Raw genomic sequence first — 21,133 nt, 5'->3', positions numbered from 1 at the left:
AGGCACAATGCCTTAATGATCTCTTAAGGTGAAAAAAATTTTTTTTTGGTGGTGGTATTGAGGATAGTTATACCCCCGCCCTATTTTTCATTATTTTGAAGCAAACTCTCACTGAGTTGCAAACGACCTCAACTAAGTAGCTAAGACTGTCCACAAACCTACTAGCCTCCCAAATGCTGGGATTACAAATGCTGGAATTACAAGTGTGCACCACCACACCCAGCTTAAGGTGAAATTTGAGGCAATTTATTTTGGCAGGTTATTGCTTACACTAATAAAAATTACTTGTTGATTTAGAATGAGATGTAAAGTTCTGGACAGATTTTCTAACACATTAGAGGTTGACAACTCTGCTGCTGTCCCCAGGCCTGGGGCCCGATGCCCGATGCAGCTGTGGTAGCAGTGGCCAGGCAAAGTGGTCTACACTGACAGATGTTTGGGGCAGAGTCTTATGTTGTCCAGCACGCAGGGAAAGGATGCGGTCATGAGCTCAAAGAGATACTGTGCAGTCTCAGCTAGGGTTGGTGTGCACATCTGTCATCCAATGCTAGGGAGACTGAGATAGGAGGACCACAAGTTCCAGCTAGCCTTAGCTATTAGTGAGACCCTGTTTTGAAAATAAAATAAAAGAGCTTGGAGGAAGAATGTCTCTGGGTTCAATCCCTGCTACCATACACAAAATAAATTTAAATCAAATTTATAAAATCATCATAAAAACAAAGAGATGTGAAGAATTTACTGGAGGCTTTGGAGAGTTTTTCCAGGGAAGGCCACTGTCAGTCTCGTTGAGGAGACCGGCAGTGGAGGGCAAGGTGGGCAGGATGCAGGGAAAGGAGAGCCCAGTCTAGTTGGCATTATGGACGTGGACACACTTCAAAGGCAATATTCTACAGTTTTTTAATAATCTTAACACCAACCCATCAGTTTCAAGTGTAGTTATGCCTTCATTTAACTATAGTTCCTGTTCTAAGGCCCTATAACGTTCAAGAACCAGCGGCATCCACATCACAGCTCTGGGTCCTGTAACACTGTCCAAATCCAAGGACCAGGGTGTGTGTCACTTTCACCTGTAAGACCTATATCCCTGGTCAGTTAGGCCAGATATTCCTCTATGTTCCAGTGTCGCAGAAACAGAGGAAGGGCCACCTGGCTCTTCCTGGACCCTCAGGAGGAGGGGGGCCAGGGCATGTGCTGAAGGAGAAGGGATGCTGATACCAGCCTCTGAGGACAAGGCTCTACACGACCAGGAAGAGGAACCGACTGGGGACCATGTTGCTGGGTGCAACGGGACCCATTGCAAACTCCACTCACTATGACCCCTGCAGTGGAGGGAACAACTTGAAAACAGAAGTGCTTTTGTTGTACATGCACAGCATTTTATAAGCAGCATGTGTCCTGCAACCTCTCAGACCTTGAGACCCTGAGTGTATCTCTGTAGCTCCAGCACCCAAGCCTGTGCCCTGAACAAAAAGCCTGGAAATACTTTAAGACACAAATACTTTCTTGACCCAATATTCAAATCATTCCGAGAGTTATAATACTGAGCCACATGTAACCTTCAGATCCAAAATTCTGAGCATGAAGAATGGATGTGCGATTGCTCTGAGGTCTTGTCTGCTGACATACCTATCAACATCTGACCTGCAAATTTCTATCAGTATCTTGCAGAGATCATCAAATCTAAGGCAAGTTTACAAATTCAGTACATGTTTGTATACACGTGCACACACACGTGTATGTGGTACTGGGGATTGAACCTAGCGGCATTCTACCTCTAAGGCACATCCTCTCTCCATTTTAGTTTTTGTTTCGAAGCAGGGTCTCACTAGATTGCTGAGGCTGGCCTCAAACCTGAGGTCTTCTGTCGGAGCCTCCCAAGTACTGGGATCACAGGCTTGTACCACCACACCCAGCTCAACAGGTATTTTAAGACCAGCATTGCCAGCAAGCTACTGAATGGTTTCCTAAAGCTGTGCTTCCATCATAGCAGCTGGCCATGGTACCTGTATAAACCTGCTCCTAAAGGGACCCAGGCCTGGCGCCTGTGCATCACCCAGAGCTGCATACATCCTCTCGTAGAGCTGCCAGATGCTTTTTTTATTTATAGGTTCTTTTTCTAGTTCATCTTTTACTTCAGCAACCCAGTCCTATGTATAAAAAAAGAAAAATAAGAGATAATGATCAAGAATCAAGCTAGATTATAAATAAGTTTTACCTAAGTTCTATGTGCCAAAAGCTGTTCTGTTACCTTAAAAAGCAGGTCAGGATTAGAGAGCTGGTCTAGGGCATTAATAAAATCTTGAACCACTCCTCCTTGATCCAACTTACTTTTGATCCTATTAAAAAAGGTTTAGGTAATTAAATATCTTCCAAAGATCAAGCACAACACACATATAACTATATAATTTATGCATCATATATGTACATATATAAAAATTAAAACTAACTACATGGTTTAGGGAGATAACAATTTCAGAATTCCATCCAATATTAGATGAAGTAAAAAGTGTTTATTCCATGAACAGGGCATTTTACCTCTGACCTATATATACCTCCATCCCAATTTTATCTTTTGTTTGAAACTGGGCCTTGCTGAGTTGTTGAGAGTCTCACAACTCTGCTAAGGCTGTACTTGAACCTAAGTCCTGGGTATACAGGTGTGTACCACCATGCCCAGCTGAGGTGAGGTTCTTAGACAAGGTAAAAGCAGATCTTGCAATGGATATATATACATATTTATACATTAATTTTTTTGTGTGTGGTATTGAGATTGAACCCAAGGTGTTCTACTTCTGAGCTACATTCCCAGCCCTATTATATCTTTTGGTGGTACTGGGGTTCCTGGAAGCCCTTCTACCTCCAGGCTACACTCCCAGACCTATTTTTATATTTTTATTTGGAAACAGGGTCTCTTAAGCCAGTGAGACTGGCTTCGAACCTGCGCAATCCTCCTGTCTCCATCTCCCAAGCATGGGGATTACAAGTGTGCGCCACCATGCCCGGCCCTATTTTATTTTTGATTTTGAAATAATCTCACTAAGTTGCTGAGGCTGGCCTGGAACCTGCAATCTTCCTGTCTCATCCTCCCAAGTACTGGGACTACAGGAATGCACATGATGTCAGGCTGGGTGTAGACATTTTGATGTATACAATTACATTTCTGAACGATGTATACATACATATTTTTTAAACTTATAAAAGATAAGATCACTTTCTTGATGCATTTCCAAGTTTTTTACTTGTCTTCATTTTTTTTTGGGGGGGCAGTACTGGGGATGGAACCCTAGGGCATTCTACCTCTGAGCTACACCCCCAGCCCTATTTTTTTCCTCCTCCTCCTCCTCCTCCTCCTCCTCCTCCTCCTCCTCCTCCTCCTCCTCCTCCTCCTCCTCCTCCTCGTTTTTTTGTGGTACTGGCGATGGAACCCAGGGGCATTCTACCTTCAAGCTACACCCAAGCCCTTTTTTTATTCTTTATTTGGAAACAGGGTCTCGCTAAGTTGCTCACTAAGTAGCTGAGTAGCTCACTAAGTACCTCACTAAGTAGCTGAGGCTGGCCTCGAACCCAGATCTTCTTGTCTCAGCCTCCGAAATGCTCAGATTATAAGCATGTGCCATCATGCCCGGCTTATTTTCTTTCTTTCTTTCTTTCTTTCTTTCTTTCTTTCTTTCTTTCTTTCTTTCTTTCTCTTTCTCTCTCTCCCTCTCTCTCTCTCTCTCTCTCTCTCTCTCTCTCTCTCTCTCTCTCTTTCTTGTTGGTACTGGGGTTCCTGGAAGCCCTTCTATCTCTGGGCTACACTCCCAGGCCTATTTTTACATTTTTATTTGGAAACAGGGTCTCCTAAGCCAGCGCACAGCTGGCTTCGAACCTGCACGATCATCCTGTCTCTGCCTCCCAAGCACGGGGATTATAAGTGTGTGCCACCACGCCTGGCTTATTCTTTATTTTGAATCAGGGTCTCACTGAGTTGCAAACAGCCTCACTAAGTAGCTGAAGCTGTCTGCGAACCCAGATCCTCCTGTCTCAGTCTCCCAAATGCTGGTATTAGAAGCGTGTACCACCACGCCCAGCTTTTAATCTTCATTTTTTTTAAGTTCATTATATCAATGGTCTTTACTTATAAACTAGTTGAGAAGAGGACACTTTAGCAGGTCTGCTGAGTCCTACCTGAGACAAGGGGCCTTTGTGTATATTTTAAAGGATGATTTCAAGAATTGTCTACAAGCCAGGCATGGTGGTGAACACTTGTAATCCCAGTACTTGGGAGGCTGAGGTAGGAGGATCGCAGGTTCAAAAGCAGCCTTGGCAACATAGCAAGGCTCTCAGAAACCTAGTAAGACCCTGTTTCCAAATAAAGAAATAAAAAAATCAGGCTGGAGGTATAGTTTGGAGGTAAAATGCCTCTAGGTTCAATCCCCAGTACCAAAAAAAAAAAAAAAAAAAAAAAGAAAAGAAAAAAAATTGACTATAGCCTGGCACAGTGGCACAGACCTGTAATTCCAATAGTTAAAAGGCTGAGACAGGAGGCTTTCAGGTTCATGACCATCCTCAGCAATTTAGTGAGACCTTCAAAATGAAAATAAAAAGAGGGATGAGGGTATAGTTCAGAGGTAGAACAGTCCTAGGTTCAATTCCCAGTACCACAAAAATTTTGGATTACAAAACCATCTTATCTAGTCAGTCTCAAGCAACAGATAACTTTAATTATGTGTAGAATGTCCTGGGCACGGTGGTGCACACCTGTAATCCCAGTACTTGGGAGGCTGAGACAGGAGGATAGCAGGTTAGAGGACAGCCTCAACTTAGCAAGATCCTATTTCCAAATAAAATAGAGTTGGGGGTGTAGCATGGAAATAGAACACCCTGAGTTCAATCCCCAGTACCACACACGCTCAAAAAAAGAGTAGGGTACACAATACTCTAGGATGAGATCTATCTTAATGGAGACAGGATGGCTCCAAGCTACCTGAAGACAAGCCAATTTCCACGTTTTCACCATTACATTTTGTGTGTGTGTGTGTGGTACTGGGGGTTCTACCTCTGAGCTATACTCCCAGACCTATTTTATATTTTATTTGGAAACAGGGTCTCACTAAGTTGCTGAGAGACTCACTAAGTAGCTGAGGCTGGCTTCGAACCTGTGTGATCCTCCTGTCTCAGCCTCCCAAATGTGGGGATTACAAGCGTGCGCCACCACGCCTGGTATCACCATTATATTTTTATACCCAGTTTTCCTGCAACATCACCTGGCCACAAACTCTTTATTCCTGTGGCCAGCAGAGCTGTCTTGAAAGGAGTAGCTTTCACTGCTGATTATAAGTGGGTAAATGATAGCCTGTGGGTAGTTGTCGGCAATCTCTTGCACAGTATGCTGAACTGCAACGGCCTCTTCCTTGTCCAGTAAGGCCACCATGTGGCTGATCCAGCCAATGAACTGCCAGCAAGGAACGGAAGAAATCTGAAACACAGAAGCTGCAGTTCAAGTCCAAGCAAACAGGTCACATCATCTTATCAGAAAGGCAATACAAAGGCTGGTGCGGAGGATTGTGGTTCGTGGACAGTCTCAGCTACTTAGCGAGACCTTATTTCAAAAAAACCAAAAAGACTAAAAAATAAGGCTGGTGGCATAGCTCAGAGGTACAGTGCCCCTGGGTTTCATCCCTAGTAAAGCAAAAAAACAAAAAAAACAAAAAAAACAAAAAAAAAACAACAATACAGACAGCCTCAGCTTCAAAATGCCCCCCCCCTTTTTTTGCAGGTCTGGGGATTGGCCAGTCATGGTGGCACATGCTTGTAATTTCGTACTTGGGAGGCTGAGAGAAGAGAATCAAAGGTTTGAAGCTAGCCTCAGAAACTTAATGAGGCCCTCTACAACTTAGTGAGACCTTGTTTCAAAACAAAGAATAAAAATAGCCAGGCATGGTGGCACACGCTTGGGAGGCTGAGACAGGAGGATTGTGCAGGTTCAAAGCCAGCCTCAGCTAAGTAGTGAGGCTCTCAGCAACTTAGCAAGACCCTGTTTCCAAATAAAAAAATATAAAATAGGTCTGGGAGTGTAGCCCAGAGGTAGAAGACCTCTGGGTTCCATCCCCAGTACCACAATAAATAAATAAATAAATAAATAAATAAATAAATAAATAAATAATCTCAAAAGTCAAATACCACTGTATTTAATCTCTAGTACCACAAAACAAAAAAATACATTAAGATAAACTTATTTAACTGCCTGCTTATATATAGACTGAATTTTTGGACTTAAGTCTCCTAGACCTACTGGAAAAGACTACTATTCAGAATCTACCACAAGCTGAAGTTCCATCGAGAGTCCTCACCTGCATGCTCAGAAGTCAGGACTGTGTGGTGGTGATGGGTGAGTGTGTGTGTCTGTGTATATGTGTATGTGTGTCAGCAATAGAACCCAGGGATAGCACTCAGGAAACTAAGACAGGAGGGTTGCAAGTTCATGGCCAGCCTCAGCATTTTTGGCCCTAGGCAACTATGGTTGGGGGTGCAGTTGAGAGTTTGAAAGCCCCTGGGTTCAATAACCAGTACCCCCCCACACACACACGAAAAAGTCAACTTGCCATGTGACATTAAGAGTGCCAGATAACTTTCATTTCCAAGTTAAAGCTTGGCCTTGCTTTCCAGTTATACATCTATGAAAGTTTAAGAAGCCTTTATTTTATTTATTTATTTGCTACTGAGGTTTGAACCTAGGAGCATTCTCTGAGCTATACCCTCAGCACGTTTTTATTCTGAAACAGGAGCAGAGGCTGGCCTTGAAGAGGTGCTCCTGCCTCTGCCTCTCGAGTACTGAGACTCTAGGTGTGCAGACCACACCTGGCTATAAGGCACCTTTGAGATGACCTTGTACCTGTGCAGGTGAACTGCCCCTGCAGTGTCCCAGGACAGAGGCACATCAGCAGGTACAGCCCAGATGTGCTGAGCAGCAGAGTGATGGAGGAGTATGGCCTGAACCACACCCACACGGCCCCTCACTCATGCCTGCAGCTGAGGCCCTGCCAGCCTGGTACTGTGAGTAGGCACTACACCCACTCAGAGGCGGGATGGAGCTGGTTACTGCTGTTGTTCTTCCAAAGCTTCATAATTACTGAGCATATGGCAACAGATGTTAAGATTGCATCCTCATCTTTGTGGGCGATGACTTTAGTGTGAAGGCCTCTGCTCCAGGCGCACCCCTTCCTTTCTTTCTTTTGGTTCTGGTTCAGATATGGCATTTACAGAATGGAGAAAAATGGGTAAATGTGATATTTACCCATAAAAATAAATAATCTTTTATTTATTTTAAATTAACTCTGTTCTGCCAGGTGTGGTGGTACACTTTTTTTTTTTTTTTTTTTTTTTGGTGGTACTAGGGTTCCTGGAAGCCCTTCTACCTCCGGGCTACACTCCCAGGCCTATTTTATATTTTTATTTGGAAACAGGGTCTCTTAAACGAGCGCAGCTGGCTTCGAACCTGCGCGATCCTCCTGTCTCTGCCTCCCAAGCACGGGGATTACAAGCGTGCACCACCATGCCCGGCTGCTGGTGATACACATTTGTAATCCCAGTACTTGGGAGGCTGAGATAGAAAGACAACAGGTTCAAGTTCAAGGTCAGCCTCAACAACTCAGCGAGACCCTGGTTCTTTTCTTTTTTGTTCTTTTTTTTTTTTGATACTGGAGATTGAACTCAGGGGCATTCTACCTCCAAGCTACACTCCAACCCCATTTTTTATTTGTATTTTGAAACAAGGTCATGTTTTATGTTTTTGGTTTTCTGGCGTGTTTTTTCTTTTCTTTTATTTATTTATTTATTTGCAGTACTGGGGATGGAACCCAGGGGCATTCTACTTCTGAACTACACTCTCAGCCCTATTTTTTAATCTTTTTTTTTTGAAACAGGGTCTCACTGAGTTGCAAAGGGCCTCACTATATAGCTGAGATTGGCCACAAACCTGCAATCCTCCTGTCTCAGCCTCCCAAATACTAGGATTACAAGCATGCACCACACCAGGATGCAAAACCATTTCATAAAAAACAAGCTGGAGCCGAGGCTTAGAGGTAGCTAGATTCAATCCACAGTATCAAGGGGAAAAAAACAAAAAAAATATTCTCAGAATACAGCAGAATCCAATGCTGGAAACGTGCACTGCACACACTTATATATCTGGATATAGATAAGACTGTGTCTCTAAGTTCTGTAAAATTCCCTCCCATTTATTAGAACAAAGATACTACTAACCTCTTTTGTCATCAGGCTTAAGGTCTCCTCTGGATAGTGCTCTATGATCTGAAGTAACCTAGGAAAGCGCAGCCTGGCTTCAGTGGAGTTTAATTTCAAGGCCTTCAGCATTTTCTCCACCACAAGTGCTGGGTACTCCTGAAGTTCTATAGAATCAACAGCTATTGAGAACAGCAAAGGGGAAAGGAATGGTCACTACATCCATTTATACCTAAATGACAAATGTAAAAAGGACTGCGTCTCCCCCACACCCTCAGCACTGGGGGGAACCCAAGGCATTCTACCTGAGCTACACCCCCAGACCTATTTTTTTTTTTAATTTGGAAATAGGGTCTTGCTAAGTTGCAGAGGGCCTCACTAAGTTGCTGAGGCTGGCTTCGAACCTGCAATCCTCCTGTCTCAGCCTCCCAAGTAAAAGGATTACAAGCGTGCGACACCACGCCTGGCTACGTCTTCTTTTGGTTTATATTTTTAGCATGCCACTGCTCTTTTGAGCAAGCATTTTAGGTCAATACTAGACATTTTTTGAGTCTGCATCTAGAAGTTGAATCCCTTCCACTGAGTGAGTACTCATTTTACACAACACAGTTTGAATCTTGAACTGAGGTCATAAGTGGCGACTGCTGGTTGCTGAATTTATTCCAGGACCAATACGAGCCAACACCAAAGTACAAGCAAGATGTGAGATACTAATAAAGAAAATATGGAAAACAGTTAAATGCAGGTCATGTTGCCTGGAGATGCATTACCTCTTAAAACATCAGACTTCTCTCAAAAACCTGTTACATGAAAGCAAATCAATGGAAAACCAGGAGTGCCTACAAAATTCTTTAAGACTTTATGCTTACATAGTGGAACACTAACTTGTTTTGTTCTTTTGAAAGTCACCAGATGCATTCTCTTCTGCCTTGCGAAGCTGTTGGTCACAGAAATTCACCAGCGTCATATAAGCATTAGCCACACTGGCTGGAGGGCTGCAGCCCCAGGAGGAAGGCTGGGACTTTTCAGCTGCCTGCACAGCCTTGGAGAGGTGAAGAAATGCTCTCTGGTACAAACCTGTGATCACCTGGAATTCACAGAATACTTAGCTGGATTGACAGTGCCACAATAACATGGAAAATTGAGGTGTGGTGGTGCACTCCTATAGTCCTAGATATTTAGAAAGCTGAGGTGGGAGGAAATCTGGAGTATAGTAGTTTGAGCCAGTCTGAGTAACAACCTGGTCTCAAAATAAATAAAGAAATAACAAAGAAAGCTATGTTAACTAAGAAAGGACATTTCTGCCCTTGCTATGAGTGAGTAGTTCCAGTAAGATTCTAAGCATATAACAACCAACCAAAACAAAACTAAATCAGCCAAGGGTGGCTGGGCCCGGAGCCTGCCGTGCAGTGAGGCTGGGTCTGGAGCCAGCGAGGCTGGGCCCAGAGTCTGCCGCGTGGCGAGGTCAGGACTGGAGCCAGCAGTGTGGCAGGCCTGAAACTGGGGCCTTTTCCACAGCAAATGGCCAGCGGGTTTATTCAGCTGAGTGGCCAGGAAGCACTAGAAGCTGCCATTGCCTCAACTAATCGCTCAGCAGATTTCCAGATCCAAGTGACCTCTATTAGAAAAAATTGGTTGTAAGTGGATCATCCTGTTAAAGTTACTCACCTTCTGACTTTCAGGTTTTCAGTAAGTGGGAATAAGTGTAGAGAAATAGAAGCTCTAATATATTGTTGGTGGGATTGCAAGTTGGTGCAACCACTTTGGAGAACAGTATAGAAGATCCTCAGAAGAAGGAAAACGAACTTACCATATGATCCAGCAATACCTCCTCTGGTTATCTACCACAAAGAATGAAAACCAAAATACCAAACTAATGCATGAACAACCATGTTCATAGCTGCACAGTTCACCATTGGCAAACTGTGGAACCAGCCAAGATGTCATTCAACTGATGAGTAGATTTCAAAACTATGGGATATGTACACAATGGAATTTTGCCCAGCCATAAGGGAGAACAAAATTATGGCATTTAGAGAGAAATGTCACAAAAAAATAAGAAATCAGGTGATTTTCTTAATGTGTAAAATATTAGGGAGAAATGGGTAACAGGAGGAACTTTAGATAAAGAAGGGACCCTATAGAGAAGCAATTAGGGTGACATATCTGAGGGGATAAGAGGGAGGATAAGGGAAACTCTTTAAAGCACATGATATACTTAAACATATCAAAATCAATCAGGAAGCCAAGCATGGGTAGGAGGGAGGGGGAGGGAAAGGGTTAGAAATTGGGTAGGGGCTGACTGGGTGATGTGTGCATGTATATCTCCACAAGTTTTGTTTTTTTTATCCCATTGAGATGTATGACTACAATGCACAAATAAAAACTTATTTAAAAAAATAAATCAGCCAAGGGTGGGAGACAGAGCCATGTAGAGCTGGGCCAGATCAGTGGGACTGTGCAGCTGTCAGGAATTTATGAAAGGCACAGAAGCTGGCATCTTAGGCTCAATGTTAGCACTGTGGAGGGAGAAGACAGGCCTGTATAAGAGAAACAAGGTAGGACACAGTGAGAAGAGGAGGCTGCTGGTGACTACCCAAAATGCTAAGACCTGAGCAAAGGTGAAGCAGAATGCACACTTAAGGAAAAGCAGAAAAGGCAAGTTTGCCCTGTGAGCTGGTGGGGATACTGGAATGGCAACTGGCAATGAAATTTCATTAACAAAATTCATGGAAGAACTGTCCACATCAATCCAATAAAAATTTCTCATTAATAATGCTAAAAAATTAGCATCACTCAAACAGGAAATACATAGAGTGTGTCGATTTTCCACATAAGAAACTTGGTTGTGCATTATTAGCAAATGTACTTTTAAAAAACATAGCGATAACTTCATCATTACTCTCCTGTAGCCTGAAGGCCACACATGAAAGACAAAAACACACAAACAAGAAATATTCCTCTTCCAGTTCTCATTACCCTCTCTGCACTCTGGGCATTGGATCCAGAAAGTTCCAAGATCCGCCTCGCCTTGTTCTCTTCAATGTCAGCAAGACAGGTTGGCTTGCTGCTGAGAGCATCAGCCATGATCTTGTAAGTTGTACCCAGGAGAATGCTCTGATCACAGGAAGCCAGGATGCTTCTGCTTAAGAAGCTTGATGTACTGTTCTCATCTGTTGATTTAAAAAAAAAAAGATTTTTTCTTAAGTAAATGAATACCATAAATTAAAAAGTAGAAAGTCACAGTATATAAAAGTTGTTTTATATTAAGAAATTAATTAAAATAAATCATGAAAGTACAAGAAACTGGCTTCAAGGAGTGATTGAAGAATTTCTTGAACTCACTGATTAATGGAAAATGTTCTTCATTAGAAGTAATTGTATCAAAGTCCACAAAGGCTAAGCAATGAAAACTGGAAACTGACCTTTTATTCAAGAATCACCATTCTACATTTTGTTAAAATGCCTAATTCTAGTCGGGTACGGCAACACTCAGTTGTAATTTCAGTGCATGGGAGGCTGAGACAGGAAGATCTAAGGTTCAACACCAGCCTCAGTAACTCAGTGAGGCCCTCTGCAACTTTGTGAGATACTGTTTCAAAATTAAGAATAAAAAATAGGACTGGGGGTGTTGCTCGGATGAAAAATATCCCTGAGTTGAATCCCCACTTTTTTCTTTCTTCTTTTTTTATCTTCTCTCCAGTGTTTCTTTCCTAATTGATGCCATCAGAGCCATTGTTGCTTTCCCCATATACTTTTTCCATTTTGGACTCTCTGTTACCATTTCTTCTTTCTCCCTCTCATTTAAAAAAATAAGAGTGTCCACCTGGATATAAATGTCCAAGCCTGGAGTGATGCCTTTGAACTCCAAAGGCAGGATTATGAGAAATATAATCCTTGCCACTGGCTCCAAATACTAAACAAGATGGAAGATATTCTACCCCACCTCACCCATACAACCCAGTGAACTGACAGAGAGTGCTAGGACAAGAGAGACAACCCCCCCAAAATGAAAGAAAGTATGAATGAAAGGTGGGAGTTCTAGATAGCACTCCAATCATCAACAAAGCAGTCAGATTGAGGATGGACTATCTTTCACAATAGACAACAACAGGTAGAGAGGGCTGAGTCAAAACACCTGATTATAAGAAGCAGATGCTCAGAGAGGAATTCATATCCCACCTCAGGACTCACTGTAACAAGGTAACTACTACACAGAATACCCTAACAACAAAAGAAAGCAGGAACCACTAAAACCTAACTGTAAAACTAAGAACCCTAAAAGAAAGGGAAAAAAGTCTGCCAAAAATATAATGAATCCTCACAAACACACTACAACAAAAGTCACTGATACAGAGGTGCAGAAGTTGCCAAATGGAGGATTCAGAATTTTTATTTTCAATATGACCAAAGATCTTGAGAATGAAATAAGAGAATATTCATAATATGAAATATCATGTCAATAAAGAAATAATAGAAACCCCAAATGAGCTGAAAGATCAATAAACAATTTAATTGAAGCAATCACCAATAGACTTCATAGAAAACAGAGAAGGAAAAACAAGAAAACAGAGAAGATAGTGCCTTAGAAGATAGTGCATATAAACCTGAACAATCAGTCAACAATATAGAAATGACAACAGAACAGCAGGATCAGAACATAATGAAATATGGGATAATATCAAACAGCTAAAAATAAGAGTAACTGGCATTGAGAAGGTTTAGAGGCACAACCCAAGGGAATTAAGAATCTCTTCAGAGAAACAATAACAGAAAACTTCCTAAAATTGGATTATTATATTCACATATATGTAGAGGAGTCATTCAGAACCCAATCAAAGAAGATCATCTTCATGCCACCTTATAACCAAAATGTGTAACAGAGGCTAAGAAGAAAACACTAAAAGCAATGAGAACAAAAGTTGAGGTGACTTTCAGAGGTAAGATAGTAAGATTTACTCCAGACTTCTCAATCCAAACTCTGAAAGCTAGAAGGAAATGGAGAGATGAAGTTCAAGCCCTTAAAGATAACATAATCTAACCAAGATTGTTATATCCACCAAAGCTATCCTTTAAAATTGATGAATAAAAACCTCCCAAGATAAACAGAAGCTAAAAGAATTCACGATGCCGAAAACCAGCACTTGAGAAAACACACAAATAAATTAATCACAAAGAAGAAATTAAAAATAAGTATCAGAGCCAGAGAAAGGATGAATACCATCTGAGGACAACTAATATTATTTCAAAAAAGTAAACATAACCCAAATAATAGGAAATAAAAGTCATCTCTCCATAACAACATTGAATGTCAATGGCCTCACCTCCACAATTAAAAGACATAGACTGGACCCAATGTATGCTACTTCAAGAAACACGTTTTATAGGCAGAGATATTTACATGTTGAATGTGAAAAGATGGAAAGAGATACTCCATGCAAATGGAGACCAAAAGCAAGCAAGGGTAGCTAATCTCACATCTGACAAAGCAAACTTTAAACCAAAGCTTGTCAGAAGAAACAGAGAAATCCTTACCTAAAAAATGAACCATCCAAAATGAAAACAAAACCAAAGTAAATATTTATACCCCTAATACTGGTGCACCTTCTACATAAACAAACACTTCCTGACATGAAACCCCAATTAGATCCCAACCCAAAAATCTTGAGAGACGTCAACACATCTCTCATGCCATTTGATCAGTGTTCTAGATAAAAGATTAGTAAAGATACCTAAATATAATCCAAATATAACCTAAATATAATCCAAATGGATCAAATGGACTTTTACATAATATTTCTCCAACAGCCGAACACACATTCTCTAATGCTCACAGAAGCTTTCCCAAAACTGACCATATTCTAAGCCACAAATTCTTTTTTTTTTTTTTTTTTTGGTGGTACTGGGGTTCCTGGAAGCCCTTCTACATCCGGGCTACACTCCCAGACCTATTTTTATACTTTTTAAATTTGGAAACAGGGTCTCTTGAAGCCAGCACATGTGGCTGGCTTTGAACCTGCGCGATCCTCCTGTCTCTGCCTCCCAAGCGCGGGGATTACAAGCGTGCACCACCACACCCGGCCATAAGCCACAAAACAAATTCTAACAAATTCAAGAAAAGTAATATAATTCCTTTCATTATTTCATATCATAAAAGACTGAAAGTAGAGATTAACAAGAAGATGATCCAGGGGGATCACACGAATACATGGAAATTGAACTAAAAGAAGACTGGTTCAAAGAAAAAATAAAGGGAGAAATTAAAAATTTCCTAGAATCAAATGAAAATAGAGACACCACTCACCAGAATCTATGGGACACTCTGAAGGTGGTGTTAAAGAGAAAATGTACAGCATTGAGCACCCGTATAAGAAAGACTTCAAAGAAACAATCTAATGGTGTACCTGAGTGCTCTTGAAAAACTGAAACTAACTCCAAAGCCAGCAGATGGCAAAAAATAATCAAAATCAGAGCAGAAATTAATGAAAGAGAAAAGATTAGTAAAAGAAAAAGTTGGTTTTTAAAAGATAAACACGACTAATAATCCTTTATCCAACCTAACTAAAAGAAATAGCTTACCCAAATTTCTAGGATAAGAGATGAAAAAGGATATATCACCATAGCTAAGGTGAAGAGCCAGAAAATTATTAGAAACAAGTTTGAAAACTTTTACTCTGATAAACTGGAAACCCTAGCAGAAATTGGCAAATTTGTAAACACATGCAACCTATCTAAGCCAAACCAAGAGGATAGAGAAAACTTAAATAGACCAACAGGAAGCAGAGATTGAAACAGAAATAAAAGGTCTTCCATCAAAGAAAAGTCCAGAAACAAACGAATTTCCAGCTAAATTCTCATACGATCTTTATAGAAGAACTAAACACGATGTTCCTCAAAATATTCCATGAAATAGAACAAGAAGAAATACTACCAAAGTCATTCTACAAAGTCAGCACCACCTTAATCCTAAAACCAAATAAAGATATTACAAAATAAGAAAATTACAAGCCGGGTGTGGTGGCGCATGCTTGTAATACCCGCGCTTGGGAGGTGGAGACAGGAGGATCGTGCTGGTTCGAAGCCAGCCTTGCTGGCTTAAGAGACCCTGTTTCCAAATAAAAAAAATATATAAAATAGGTCTGGGAGTATAGCCCGGAGGTAGAAGGGTTTCCAGGAACCCAGTACCACAAGAAAGAAAGAAAGAAAGAAAGAAAGAAAGAAAGAAAGAAAGAAAGAAAGAAAGAAAGAAAGAAAGAAAGAAAGAATATTACAAACTTGTATCACTAATGCAAAAATTTATAATACTTAGATGCAAAAATCCTTAATAAAATACTTTAAATTCACATTGAAAACCACCTAGGAAAATAGTATACCATGACCAAGTGGCTTCATTACAGGAATGCAAGGCTGGTTCAATATCTGCAAATCAATAAATGTAAATCTATCACATTAACACAAGTATGGACAAAAATCACATTATCATCTCAATAGACACAGAAAAGGATTTGCAAAAATCCAGCATCCTTTTATCATAAAAATGTTATAGAAATTAGGGATTAAAGGACTCTTAACTCAACACCATAAAGGCTCTTTATAATAAAATTCACAGCCAGTATTATAATGAATAGGGAAAAACATAGAATTCACCTTAAGATCAGGAACAAGACAAGGATACCCAACATAACTACTCCTATTCAACATAGTATTTGAAACTCAAGCCATAGCAATAAGAGAAGGCAATTAAAGGAATACAAATAAGGAAAGAAGAAATGAAATTATCTTTGTTCACTGATGACATTACCCTTTAGTTAGCAGATCCAAAAAAATAAAAGTAAATAAACCTCAACCAGAAGACTTCTAGAAGTAAACAGCTTCAGCAAAGTAGCCAGACACAAAATCAACTTAGGAAAATCATTAGCATTTTTATACACTAATTATGAATTTACTGAAAAATAAACACAGAAAAAACTCCATTCACAATAACTTCAAAAAAGATTCAATACTTAGGGATAAATTTAACCAACAATATAAAAAACAATATAAAAAATATAATGAAAATTATAAAACCCTAAAGAAATGCTTAGAATAGGGAAAGGCCTCCCATGGCTCTTGTATAGGCATAATAAATATAATCAAAATGGCCATCGTACCAGAAACAATATACAGATTCAATGCAATCATCACTAAGAAAGTACCAATGTCCTTTACAGAGCTAGAGAAGTCGGTCATAAAATTCATATGGACAAAGCAAAGACCTAGAATAGACAAATAAATTTGAAGCAATAAGAACCATGTCAGAGGCATCACCATATCTGGTTTCAAATTAAATTACAAAGTGATAGTAATGAAAACAGCACGGTAGCCTGGCATGGTGGCGCACACTTGTAATCCCCGCGCTTGGGAGGCGGAGACAGGAGGATCGTGCTGGTTCAAAGCCAGCCCCGCTGACTTAAGAGGCCCTGTTTCCAAAAATAAAAAAGTATAAAATAGGTCTGGGAGTGTAGCCCGGAGGTAGAAGGGCTTCCAGGAACCCCAATACCACAAAAAAAAAAAAAGAAAAGAAAAAAAAAAGAAAAGAAAAGAAAAGAAAACAGCACGGTATTGAAATAAAATTCGACACACAGACCAGTGGAAGAGAAGACTCAGAAACAAATCCTCATAATTATAGCCAGTTGATTCTTGATAAAGGCACAAAAAACATGCTGCAGAATAGATAGCCTTTTCAACAAATGGTGCTGGGAAAACTGGTTATACATTTGTAGAATGGAATTAAACCCTACCTTTTCACCCTGTACAGGGGTCAACTCAAGATAGATCAAAGACCTAGAAATTGATCAGAAACTTCAAAATCGCTACAAGAGGGAATAAGATACTTTAACATATCTACTGGCAGACACTTCCTCAGTAAGATTAAGGCTGGATGTGGTGAGGCATGCCTGTAATCCTGGCACTTGGGAGACTGAGACAGGAATGCTGATAACAGCAAAGACCTGCAGCACTTAGCAACACCCTTTATTTAAAACAAAAAAAGCGAGGTGTGCATTTAGGAGGTTGAGACAAGGGGATCACAGTTCACGGACAGCCTCAGCTTTTTAGTGAAGCCCTTTGCAACTCAGTGAGACCTATCTCAAGAATAAAAAATAGGACTGGGGGTGTAGCTCAAAGGTAGGATGTCCCTGGGTTCCATCCCTAATACCATTAAAAAAGAAAGTACACACACACACACACACACACATTAGAAAGCATAAGGGGGGAAAACCCAAAAGCTCAGAAAATTAAAGCAAGAATTGATAAATGGGATGGCATTAAATTAAAAAACTTCTGTGTAGCAAAGGAAACCATCAAAAATCATCTCTCTAAAGAGAGAACCTATAGAATGAGAAGATCTCTGACATCTATTCTTCTGATAAAGGACTAGTATCTAAAATATACAAAAAGATTGCCGGGTGTGGTGGCGCACGTTTGTAATCCCCGCGCTTGGGAGGCAGAGACAGGAGGATCGCGCAGGTTCGAAGCCAGCCACGCGCGCTGGCTTAGGAGACCCTGTTTCCAAATAAAAATGTAAAAATGGGTCTGGGAGTGTAGCCCGGAGGTAGAAGGGCTTCCAGGCTACCACAATAATAATAATAATAATAAATAAGTAAATAAAATATACAAAGAGATTAAAAAACAATAAAAAAACAATAAAAAGCCAAACAATTGAACTGAATAGACACTTTCAAAATAACTATAAATGGCCAATAAATATATATAAAATATGTTCAATATCACTGGCAATTAGAAGGATGCAAATCAAAACTACACTGAGATTCCACTGAACTCCAGTTTAGAATGGCAACCATGAAGAACACAAACAATAATAAATGCTGGTGAGGATGTGGGGAAACAGGAACTCTCATACACTTTGGTGGGACTGCAAACTAGGACAGCCACTATGGAGATTTCTCAGAATATTGGGAATGGAACCAACAAATGTTCCAGTAATACCACTCCTTAGCATCTGTCCAAAGGAACTGAAATAAGACTGTTACAGTGACACATGCATATTCATGTTTATAGCAGCAAATTCATAACACCCAAATTATGGAAACAACTGAGGGGCCCATCAAAAGATGAATGAATCATGAAACTGGTTATGCAAACAACAGAATTTTACTCAGCCATAAAGAACAAAATTATGTCATTTCCAGAAAAATGTATAGAACTCAAAAACATTATGCTAAATGAGATTGTCCAGTCTCAATAAACTGAATTGAATGTTTTTTTTTTAAATATGTGGAAGCTAGATAAAAACTGAGAAACAAGGGTAACATCAGAGAGAAGAGATGAACCAAGACTCCAGGAGCAATGAAGGGACTTGGCGGAACTAGGGGACAGAGATGGTTGAAAGAGTGCTGTGCACATACAACTTACCAATCCCATCTCAAATACATGTACAGAGAGGAAGAGGGAGAGGTGGGACCTGGGGAAAGTGCTGCAAGAGATGTGGACATATGTCCCTATCACTCTATACCTTAGTGTGATGTATAATTACATAATTACAGTGCACCAAATAAAAGTATATGAGAAATTGTTTTTTTTTTTTTTTTTTTTTGGCGGGTCTAGGAATGGAACCCAGGGGTATTCGACCTCCAAGCTACACCTTCTGCCCTATTTTTTATTCTTTGTTTTGAAACCGGGTCTCACTAAGTTGCAGAGGGCCTAAGTAGTTGAGACTATCCGCAAACCACGATCTTCCGGTCTCAGCCTCCCGAATGCTGGGATTACAAGCTTGTACCACCATACCTGGATTATGAAAAGAATTTTATATAAACAAAGCAGCCTACTTACCCAGTAGAGAGACGCTCTTCAGCACAGTGAGGATCTGCTCGCGAGTGTTCTGGGTACGGCTCCGGGAGTGGCTCACCCGGCAGTAGCTCTGTGCCCACTTCACCTGCCAGTCATCTCTTGCTTTTGATTCTTTATGTAGCTCCTTCAGTAGCTTCATGGCAAGTGAGAAATTGCTCTGTTAGGGAAAGAAACAGAAAGTGGTATTGGAAGTAAAATTATATTACTAAAGAAATTTTTAATTGGCCTATTTCCCACACAGAAAATGTGGTCTGCCATAGAGCAGCTACCCATATGCTGAGCCATGGATGTCTTTGTTTTTTTAAAATCACTAGGTATAATGCACACTTAAAAAGTACACTTCAGAGCCAGGGCGTGGTGGCGCATGCTTGTAATCCCAGCATTTGGGAGGCTGAGACAGGAGGATCATGATTCGCTGCCAGCCTCAGCTACTTAATGAGGCACTTTGCAACTGTGTGAGACCCTGTTTCAAAATAAAGAATAAAAAATAGGGCTAGGAGTATAGCTTGAAAGTAGAATGCCTCTGGGTTCCATTCCAGTACAGAAAAAAAAAAGTACACTCCAGGCAGGTGTGGTGGTACATACCTGTAATTTCAGTACTTGGGGAGGCTCAAACAGGAGAACTGCAGGTTCATGGCCAGCCTCAGCAACTTAGTGAGAACCTGTTTCAAATTAAAGTGGGATGGAGGTATATCTCGGAGGCAGACTGCCTCTGGGTTTAATCTCCAATAACAAAATAAATAAATGAATAAAAAATAAGCTGGGCGTAGTGGTACACACCTATAATCCTAGTACTTAGGAGACTGAGACGGAATAATTGCAAGTTTGAGGCCAGATTCTACAACTTAGTGAGACCCTCAGCAATTTGGTGAGACCCTGTTTCAAAATAAAAAATAGGGCTGGGGTATAGCTTAGAGGTAGAATGCCTCTGGTTTAATCCACAGTACTACAAATGAATGAATGAATGAATGAATGAATGAATGAAATACAGGGTACATTTCAGCACTGTTGTTCACTGTACTTAATAAGTTGGACAGCCGGGCGTGGTGGTGCACGCTTGTAATCCCCACCCTTGGGAGGTGGAGACAGGAGCATGGAGCAGGTTCCAAGCCAGCCTCGCTGGCTTAAGAGACCCTGTTTCCAAATAAAAAATATGTCTGGGAGTGTAGCTCGGAGGTAGAAGGGTTTCCAGGAACCCCAGTACCACCAAAAAAAAAAAAAAAAAAAAAAAGTTAGACAAAATAGCCAAGCATTGTGGCACATGCTTGCAATCCCAGCATTCAAGAGGCCGAGACAGGAGGATCCCAGTTCGTGGACAGCCTCAGCTACTTAGTGAGGCCCTCTGCAACTCAGTGAGAACCTGTTTCAAAATAAAGAATAAAAAATAGGGCAGGGGGTGTGGCTTGGAGGTTGAATGCCCCTGGGTCCCATCCCCAGACCTAAAAAAAAAAAAAAAAGTTGGACAAAGAGCATCATCTAGAGCTAAATACAGAGGTTCCCAAGATGCCCATGGAGCCGAGGCCTGGGCACCCACCTGTTCCCGTGCACTTTCAATCATCTTCATTTTCATGGAGAACCTGCAGCTCCGGATCAGGGGGCCCACATCCTCCGCCAGCTCATGCCCCTCCTGACTGTCTCCGGGATCCTCATCGTCATCGATACTCATACTGGAGTCGTCTGAAAGAGCAGTCAGCTTCTCTTCTATTTTGCTGAGGAAAAAACATCTGCAGGACACAGGGAAGTAAGGCAATGTTAGAGATTCGTGGGAGGAACCTCTGACTGCAGGAAGCTACTGTAGAGCTTTGGAAGAAATGCAAAAGATGATGAGTCCCTGCTCACATTTTGACTAAATGGAACACCCTACGGGCTGGATTTAATAAACCAACCCTTTAAAGATCAGTAAGGATATTTCAACAGAATTTTCTAGATATCAGTTAGTAGCCTCCACATAAAAAGGTACCCTCCACAAACCTTTTTTTGTCTATGTGACACTGGGGATTGAACCCAGGGCCCTTCTACCTCCAAGCTATATCCCTAGCCTGATTTTTGTTTATTTGTTAGA

General features: G+C 40.9%; 1 protein-coding gene across 3 annotated transcripts in view; it reads right to left on the bottom strand.

Moving 5' to 3' along the window:
• PRKDC (protein kinase, DNA-activated, catalytic subunit) overlaps positions 1 to 21,133 on the bottom strand; it is a gene marked incomplete at both ends in the record, with an annotated part of 201,911 nt that overhangs the window by 13,182 nt on the left and 167,596 nt on the right. For all 3 annotated transcript variants that reach the window (XM_080713685.1, XM_080713686.1, XM_080713687.1), the window contains 8 exons: positions 2,004 to 2,147; positions 2,249 to 2,336; positions 5,247 to 5,458; positions 8,245 to 8,405; positions 9,133 to 9,310; positions 11,203 to 11,396; positions 19,054 to 19,228; positions 20,606 to 20,795. In XM_080713685.1, coding sequence (XP_080569811.1) covers positions 2,004 to 2,147; positions 2,249 to 2,336; positions 5,247 to 5,458; positions 8,245 to 8,405; positions 9,133 to 9,310; positions 11,203 to 11,396; positions 19,054 to 19,228; positions 20,606 to 20,795 — 1,342 coding nt within the window. The remainder of the gene's footprint in view (positions 1 to 2,003; positions 2,148 to 2,248; positions 2,337 to 5,246; positions 5,459 to 8,244; positions 8,406 to 9,132; positions 9,311 to 11,202; positions 11,397 to 19,053; positions 19,229 to 20,605; positions 20,796 to 21,133) is intronic.

This window comes from Muscardinus avellanarius (genome assembly GCF_963383645.1).
Source record: "Muscardinus avellanarius genome assembly, chromosome: 1".
In the NCBI taxonomy this organism is placed as follows: domain Eukaryota; kingdom Metazoa; phylum Chordata; class Mammalia; order Rodentia; family Gliridae; genus Muscardinus; species Muscardinus avellanarius.
This window is presented reverse-complemented; position numbering and strand designations above follow the sequence as displayed.